Raw genomic sequence first — 8,935 nt, forward strand, 5'->3', positions numbered from 1 at the left:
AATAAAACTTGAGATTTTGGCATCTATGGCCTAGCGCCCATTTGGTGTCGCAATGGTAACACAATCCCTTGTCCCTTCACTCTTTCATCTGGGTTTGGGTTATTTTATGGATGGAAAATTGTGGCTTGGTGTGGCTGGTTTTGGAATAATCTGTCGGTTGGGTGGGAGGATTTTTTAAAATGCCAGGGTCAGGTGAATATAGTAAGCTGGATCTGGGATATCGTTTGGGTAAGTTAACCTTTTCCTCTTGAATTTTGGCTAGGCTATATGTTGTGGTAAGGTTACTGGGACTGAACATTCGAGCAGTTAACCAAATCTCATCTTTTAAACCACTCAAAAAATAACTCAACTTGTAAGTGTCCGACAAGCCCTTTAATCTGTTAGACAAGGTCTCAGGGCTTCCATTGGGTCCTCATAAGCATTAGGCCCGAATCTAATCAACAAGGCCCTAGTAAATGCGTCCCAATCCCGAAACTGGACAGTATCCTCCATTTCTTGAAACCAAATAAGGGCTTTTCCCACTATGTGAAATGAGGTAAGCCTAAGTTTTTGATGTGGTATTGTATTGTGAAAATGGAAAAACTGATTAACTTTATAAAGCCAACTAGCAGGGTCTTCCCCATTAAAAATGGGGAAATCTAACCTTATTATGCGAGTTTGCACATCTCCCATATTTTGATGTTGAAATTGCTGGTTGTGAGGGATTTGTTGATGCTGGTACTGTTGTTGTTGCCGCTGGAAAGGAGGAGGCAGATTCTGTTGCTGCTGCAATTGGTCAGTGTCGTCCCTGAGTTGTTCACTGGAGGATGAGTCTCTAGAGCTATCGCGGGGCTGCTTTTGCTTCATTCCAACTGTTAACATAGCTAGCTGTTGTACTATAATCTCATTTTACTATTTGAGAGTAGCCATTTCAGTCTCCAAGTGTAAAAACTTAGCATCAGACCTTGTATTGATTTTCTGAAGTTTTTTTGGGGCAGTGAGCCCATCTTGTAGTTGGTTGAGTCTTGTTCCTTCAGCCATTATAAACAGTGCCAGAAATTGGTGGCTCTTGATACCACTTTTAACTCACCCAAACGAAAATAAGCCACACAGGGAAAGAAAAGCTCACTTCGAGGGGAGCACCTCCAGAAAAGGGGTGAGAAACAAAGAAGGGAAATAAAGAAACTAGGTTTTCATTCAGATTTCGGATACCTGCATATGTAGCTACAGTAACTTAAATACTAGGGTTTTCAATAAAAGGCCTCAGCCTTGATACAACCCAACTAACGGAAATCGAATAAACTGAATACAAATAAACGGCCCAATTACCTTGAGGCCCAACACACTACATAAACATAGATAAAACAAAAGGAAATCAAATAACAAAGTTGGCCTAAGCCCGGCCCATGCCACTTCACTTAGGAACTCATAAGTCAGAAGCCAAGTGCACGAAAGTGAAACACTTCCTCCTTTCCTCGGCAATTCACCTTCTCGAATGTCATTGCACGTGGGTTAGGGTTTCATCCCTAACCCTTTCCGTTGTCTCCTTCCTCCAGCCTCTCTGTACCATCGCCTGCGGAGGCTTCTCTCCAGACTTGTTACACAACACCACCAACAGCCTAAACTTCACAACCAGACTTTACAATAACAGCCGACTATGTGATCACCTCTTGACAACTAATAATTCTTTAACCACATGAAACCAATTTTCACACCATGCTTCCAATTATGCAATGATCTCCACCTCTGACACTATCCAATTGCTGTTACCATCAGTGCTACTCACTCTTTTAAACACTTTTCATATTTATGATAAAGTATCAATCTTTGCATATGGGATGACAAACCATGGTTTAGTTTATGCATTGCAACCTAGGCAAAAAACTAAATATTCAACAAGAAAAAAGAAAATATATGGCATTCCTGACAAGTTATAAATAGTTTCAAAAAGCTAAATTAAAGGTGCCTTCAAAGATTCTCACCTTTGTGTTGCAAAATAAACAATAAGTGCAACAGCAACACCCTATAAAGCCAAAAAGGGCAAAATGAAATGTATCGGACATAAATGGTAATTATTTAATGAGAAGACAGGTTCGGTTTCCAAAACCAAGGGAAAATGATAATCAATTTGATTGATTTTCCCTTAAGATATCAATATAACAATCCAGAATTTGTGAGCAGTTGAAAGTTGGAAATTCTTGTTATTCATGGCAAGTGCAAGCATTTGAAAGAACTAATATCGCTTTATGCAATATAAATAAGCTAAAGAAACAGAGAATACACACCTCTGGAATGTTGTCTAGAGCAATGGCTAAGGCCAAGTTGACACCAACACGAAGACCCTACCAAAGAAGCATGGCTATGTTCATAAAAACTAGATTTTGTGAAACTATGAAGTATTAATTCAATTAAATTTGGGAGCACACATTGAAAGTCTTAGCATACTCGCATATCAGGTTATATATGCATCCAATCAATTCAAACTATTTTACGAACCAAAAGTGAGCATAGTCTCTATAGTTGCCCAAATTCAACTAGTCTAAATTAAAGTATCAAAAGATTGAAAATCAGGAACAAATGGAAAGATCACAGAAGATTTAATTAGTTTCATTTTTTAGTTGGAGGCTTATTGGCCCAAAGAAAGGCCACAATGTCTAAAAATGTAAAGCAAGGATGTCAAAAAAAAATAAAAAATTACAGCAACCAACTTGATGGTAGTTCTTAAATCAACCACCTGCCTGGTTGGTCATGCAAAATAAAACACAGCACAATACTTCCTAAACAGCTGTTGTGCAATAAGTTAATCCATTTGTAATTGACTTAATTATTTTGCCTTCAATATGTTAACATGAAGGATGAATACATAAGTCTCCCCAGCCTCCGCACCTCTGCTGCCGTGCATGTGCAATAGCAGAGGGAAAATGGGATTCATATACTTCAACATGAAATTCATAAGCACAACGATAAGTGAAAGAACTTTCTTTCCCAAAAATAATTTACATGGAACTTCTGGTTAGAGTCAAAGAAGTACATTCATAATGAAGGCCATAAAATATCTCATAAAATTTATCTCACACTCGCACAACAGTTTAAAAAAAATTGCTGGCAATACCCTTCATTGACCCAAGGAACACTGCCATTCCTTCAGGAAAGTTGTGCAAGCTTATGCCTACAGCTTGTAGGACATAAATTTCTTGTTATACACGACCAAAACAAGCACTTCGTTTAAATAGACTCAAAGGCAGAAATTTTTCGTTAAATTTTTTTACTTTCCATTTCCATTTCCATTTCCATTATCCAATTACATAGAAATAAACTCAGAGCAGAGAAGACAATGGGAGAAAGGAGAGAACAAACGAAGGGAGAAGAGAGTTTGGGCTTATCGTGTCTCCAAAAGAGAGAGGACGTGTGGATTGCGACTTGTGGAGGTGGTTAGGTAAGCCATGCGGTGTGCTAATAGCATAGCGTGTCAGGGGGGGGGATGGGACCGTGAGATCCACTCCGTGCTAAGACTTGAGAGCCAGAGAGACTCGCAGGGGGAGAGAGAGAGAGAGAGAGATGAGAGTTGTGGAGGCTAGAGCTTTTTGAAGGAAAATGGGTGAGGTCGCGCGCGGGGTTTGGGGGGGGGGGGGGGGGGGGGGGGGTGTTGGGGGACTGGCTTTGGGTGAGGTTACGGCTGGGGGGAGAGGATCGCAGTTGCAGGGAGAGAGAGACGCAAGTATCTCGCAGTCGGGAGGAGAGAGAAATGAATAAGGGTTTTAATTTTATTATCTTTTGTGGTGGACTACTATTGTCGCAAAACTAATAACCTCGCAAACTAATAACTCTCGGGAAAAAATTATTTCTGGTAAGTTTATTTGTAGTGACAAAAAGTCACCACAATTACTAATAATAGCCCACGAAAGGCGACAAGGAGTTGCCGCAAAAACTAATAACCTCGCAAACTCCGTCACCTAGCTAGAGTAAGATATTTCAAACTCAAGAAATAAATGGATCGATCCCATCCATGGATGTACTAGAGAAGTAAAATAGCATTAGCATATTCTTTACGAACTAAAATAAGAATACCTTGATTCAAGATTACACAGAAATTACCTCAACCTCATCACCTCAGTCACTTTCATTATTATATATATTATGTCTCTAAAATGTTTGACGGGCTTTTAGGGGGGAAAAAAAATCTCTGAATGGTGAATACTCAATCATAAATCCCGATTACCATACCGAGTGGTTCTTTAGAATTTCTAAAAATTCCAGGTCTCGATTTCAAAGAAATAAATATAACAAGGAGGAATATTTATCCAATAATTGATCGTTGTTTCAAACATGCACTATCGGCTTGATCATTACTTTTCAAGGACATCATTGATTTTGATTTTGAATGCTATGATTATAAATGTCAAGAACTACTCGGTGAGGAGCATGTCTTACGAACAAAAAAAAAAAAAAAAACTTGCTGTGAAAAGTAGTAAAAAAGCGCCTCTAGACGAAATTGCAACACGAACATTAACGACTACAAAGATAGTCTTCGAAACATTGGCGTCAGATTACTAACGTAATCAGGATGCCAATTATTGTAGACACATTATATATAGATAAGTGCAAATAAACATACAGAGGGAACATCATAGTTTAGGGGAAACACGAACACCGGTAAGTATCTAGTGCAGTGAGTTCAGAGCACCGTCAACATGACAGCACTTAAAGCTGATATAGGTCTCCATGACGCGGGGGCAGTGAGGGCAATGCATATGCTCAGGGATCTTTCCGACACCAAGTGGAATGTCAACACGGGAGCAAGGGCGATTCACTTCAATAACCTTATCATGGTATTGCTTGAAAATAATTCCGTAACCAATCTCGCGCACATACCCCTTCCATTTTTCAAACTCATCCACGACCTTCATAACTGTTGTCCCATGACCAGTGAATATCACTTTAGACCCTTTGCTCAGCACCACCCATCCACTTTCATTCTTGTAAGACAGCAACTTTTGGATTTCCCTTGTCACAGCGTCCGGTTCAGTCTTCTTCTCAGTCTTGGAGAAGAAAAAGCTTTCCATTTTGTCCCAGAAACGGCCTAGGATGCCAACATCATCCTGCCCTTTCTCGTTTTTCCCTACAAGAACCAACTCGATGGAAATCCTTGCCTCCTTTATCGCCGGATCGTTGGCCAGGGCAGTTGCTTTCTTGGTGAACTGTTGAACCCACTCGTTGTCCTTGCCTCCATAGAAGAAAATGTACTTGTCATCCTTGATCTGATTGAATAAGATGTGTCAAACTCCCGAATGCAATTATAATGATAATTAATTATGATTTTTTACTAAAAGTGCGAGCTTGCAGATGAATATTTGTAAGAACTTAACCAGAGTATGAATATGACGAGAAAAAAATTAAATAGAATGTGACAATGACTTTACCACGACAGGCGATCTTGGATTGACGCCAACCATGATGTCTTCCATCACATCTTCTTTAGTTGCTAAAACATCTTCTGCCTCTTTAGTGAAAGGAAAGGCCTTCATTCCCCATACCTTAATGATGTGGAGTGCATTCGGATGTTCCACCTTTCCTCTTGGATTTATCACCACGACGATAGGCTTATTCTTGAAGTCCCACTCTTCCTTGATGAACTTGATGCCCACCACAGGTGAAAAGTACTGCACTGTATACCAAGGCATCTTAGACCGCAGCACCTCAAACCTCTTTCTCAGCTCATCGGTCCAGTGCTCCACAATTGGGATCCATACAATTTTATGCTGATCCTTCTTATTTATTCCATCATAAACTGGCTTTAGGATCGAGATCTCTTCGATGGTGATGTTCAGGCTCGAAATGAAGAACAGAACATCCTTTTTCTTCAGCACGTCGATGCTAACCTGTTTTTGTGCAACACAATTACTTACTCAAAATAGTTCCTAATGTGCGCAGTGCAGTTTTACTTAGACGAGGTATCGGAATATATATCAAAATATATCAAGGAGTGAACGGAAATATCCAGATATAATTGCAGTTCTTAATGTTAACCTGTTATTAGGGATGATATTGGCCATTTAAAATTTGGGCTACTCCGAGTTTTCATTGTTCTTGGCTAAGTATTATATATCCCTCTCGGTATTCCAGTCTAATAATATAAGTGTGGTTAAATCTTGCCAAATATATCGTTTTAACCTATTAAGAATTCTATTTGGTGGAAATTCGAGATTTGTTTTTAAGAGCTAACCAATTTGTTGGTAGAACCATCAATAAGCGAGGGCTCTGCATCTTTGTGGAAAATGAGCGCCTTGAAAACCTCCATCACTTCGCTAGGTGTTTGAAATATTTTCTTGAGTTTCCTATAAGCCTCAATTACGTCTGCAAAGAACAAGAATCTTTGGTCAGCATTGTCGCGCAATCGAAGTAGCATGCTTGCTTCTGAATGAAATCAACAGTCATAATTGCTAACCTATTTGTTCGTACGCAAGTTTTATGGTCCTCCTTAGGACATTGAGTATGACGTTGATTTTCTGAGCGAAGGGCGATAGTTCCTGTGTCTTGCCTCTGAAATTAGGCAACAATGGTACTCATTTGCCGTAAAATCAACAGATCAGGAAGCGTAACATGATATGCAAGGTGAAGGAATGACTTACTCATCCCCTGTGATGCAACACATCTGCGTGGTGCAAGCTACAACTGTTATGATAGCCCAGTAGACATCCACAGGGATTCGGTCCATGGCACCTGCCAATGCCGGTACGTCCTTTGTATCATAGACTGTTAACTTCTCCAGCTCAAAAATGGACTCGATGACTTCCAATGTTGCCTTGATCAGATTGTTCAGCTCAACTATGGCTTTCCCATATTTTTGAAGGCCCGGGCGCTTTAAGACAACAGGTACTCTTTTCAGGATCCCCACTGATTTGGCGAGTTGGTCCGATGAGTGAAGATCGGCAAGCATCCAGAAATCCCCATAGTCCAAAGCAAAGGCCGCCAGTGTCAGCACTGCCTTGGCGTCCCATGAATAGTGTGCGAGTTTGTTAAGTATTGACAGTGTTGTTTTGTGGGCAATCTCCTCACCCGGAGCCTTGCATGACATCTACATTAATTACAGATTTGTTAATATGTAAATTGTTTTTGCCTTTATATAATAAAACCATTACATTCATCGATCGTAGTCCTATGTCATGCCACGAGCTACTGGAATAAGTGGCCGTTCCCTATAATCACCTCGCAGGAAAGTGCCTTCAGTGTGCACGACGGTGGATTGAAACTGGCTTTGGGCACCTTTTCGTCCAGGTGCTCCTGTTGTGTCTTGGTACCCTGTAGTAAATCACGAGGAATAAGAGGAAGTGTCTGGAGAACACTACAAGAAAATTACTTATTTGCGACAAGTTAATTTCAGCGAAATAATTATTTACAACTAAAATTAGTTACGAATAGTCTTTTAGTCGCAATAAATTAATCACAAAAACCCATTTTTCTTATAGTGACAAAGAAAAAAAACAAAACCAAAGAAACCGCATTGTCTCCTGCCTCAATTTAAACTAAGTTTAACTTCGTCTCATCTACATTTTCTCGGTTGTAAAACAACGTGTATGGAAGAAACTTTTTATATGCATATGTACCAGAACAACATTGTCAACGAGATCGGTAGCACGCTGAAGAATATTCTCAGTGACAGCGAAAAGAGAGTCGACATCAAACTTCTCGTCACCGTGAACATGGGTTGCATAGATTGTATTCATGATCTGGTCGTCGGACATGGTTAGCACGCTGTGCTCAGCCTTAGCGGGTGGCTGAGCGCCAGACAGGAGCATCTTGAGGGTGGCCATGGTGTTTGGTACTGTAAAGTGCGAGAGGTTAGAACTTAAATAGAAATTTAGAAGCTCTTGGGTTTGGGAAAGTGCAAAGCAATTTTGCTTGTGCTGTGCAATAGCGAGACGGCCTTATTTATAGCCGTCGGGGAACGGTATGCTTTGCTAATTCCTTCCCAGATGGGGTCCTTCTGATAATAAATTGTCTAGGGGCTGAATTCACGTGGATTAATCGTAGCGATTTGGAACCATAAAATATATAAGAGAAAAACAAAAAACCATAAAATCAAATGGCATATATATAGAATAAATAAAACCCTAGATTAAAAAATAAATAAAATAAACTAAAATAAAAAACTAATTGTGGATGATTCCCTTCACCAATTTTATTTTTTTATGTTTCTTACTTTTTCTCATGTTCACATATATATATTTTTAAAAATATGATGGCTTTAATAAATAATCTATTCTTTGCATTTTGATGATTTTGGCCTTTTTTAGTTATTTTTATCAATTTCTTTTTTTTTTTTTCCTTTTCTTTGATTTAAAAACCTTCGTGCCAAGAATTTGATGAACAGATACATATGACTCGGTTGTCCAAATACAAAAACCTAGATTTAAAACCCCGCACCATATATATAAAAGAAAACGCCTCCTTGCCACACATACCAGCCTACAAGTCGCAATTGTCACGTCGATATGTATGAGTCTTTTAAATATATAATTTTTTTATAAAAATAAGTGCACCATTTTTAAAATATAAATTTTTATATTTTTTATTTTATTTTTTTTACGACGAAGTTCACTATTTTACAAAATGCTTACTCGGAATTTATGCATTTGGAATTTGTCATTTCTCTTCTCAAAAAGCAAAATTAGAAATGAAACTGGACTGTAGTCTTTATTTTCTCAGCACGTGGTCTTAATTTCTTTATTCATTTATAACGTGATATAGGACAAAAACCTGGAGGGGTCCCAAAAGTTAAAACCATCTAGGTATCGGATTTATTGTTTTCTTCAGCAATATAAATGGGTTTGAATGTGTGAACCTGAGGATACAACTCTCTAGAGCATTGGGATTGATTTGATCAAAAATTTAGTTAAATGTAAATATAATGAATTTCATCGAAAAAGAATTATATTAGATTAGATTAACTAAAAAA

General features: G+C 38.8%; 1 protein-coding gene across 2 annotated transcripts; it reads right to left on the reverse strand.

The window, feature by feature from the left end:
* Positions 1-4,445: 4,445 nt before the first annotated feature.
* Positions 4,446-7,934, reverse strand: LOC121234616 (protein SIEVE ELEMENT OCCLUSION B-like). Of its 2 annotated transcripts, none has more exons than XM_041130619.1 (7): positions 7,584-7,934; positions 7,186-7,278; positions 6,609-7,054; positions 6,425-6,519; positions 6,203-6,333; positions 5,400-5,858; positions 4,446-5,237 (listed from the first exon to the last, which is right to left on the reverse strand). In XM_041130619.1, the coding sequence occupies exons 1-7, from the start codon at positions 7,788-7,790 to the stop codon at positions 4,641-4,643; spliced, it is 2,028 nt and encodes a 675-aa protein (XP_040986553.1). In that variant the 5' UTR covers positions 7,791-7,934; the 3' UTR covers positions 4,446-4,640. The 2 variants fall into 2 exon arrangements, with proteins under 2 accessions (XP_040986553.1, XP_040986564.1); XM_041130630.1 differs by lacking the exon at positions 7,584-7,934 and adding an exon at positions 7,450-7,546 and having other exon boundaries at positions 7,186-7,321.
* Positions 7,935-8,935: the final 1,001 nt, after the last annotated feature.

The sequence above is a fragment of the Juglans microcarpa x Juglans regia genome, chromosome 1D (assembly GCF_004785595.1).
Source record: "Juglans microcarpa x Juglans regia isolate MS1-56 chromosome 1D, Jm3101_v1.0, whole genome shotgun sequence".
Classification (NCBI taxonomy): domain Eukaryota; kingdom Viridiplantae; phylum Streptophyta; class Magnoliopsida; order Fagales; family Juglandaceae; genus Juglans; species Juglans microcarpa x Juglans regia.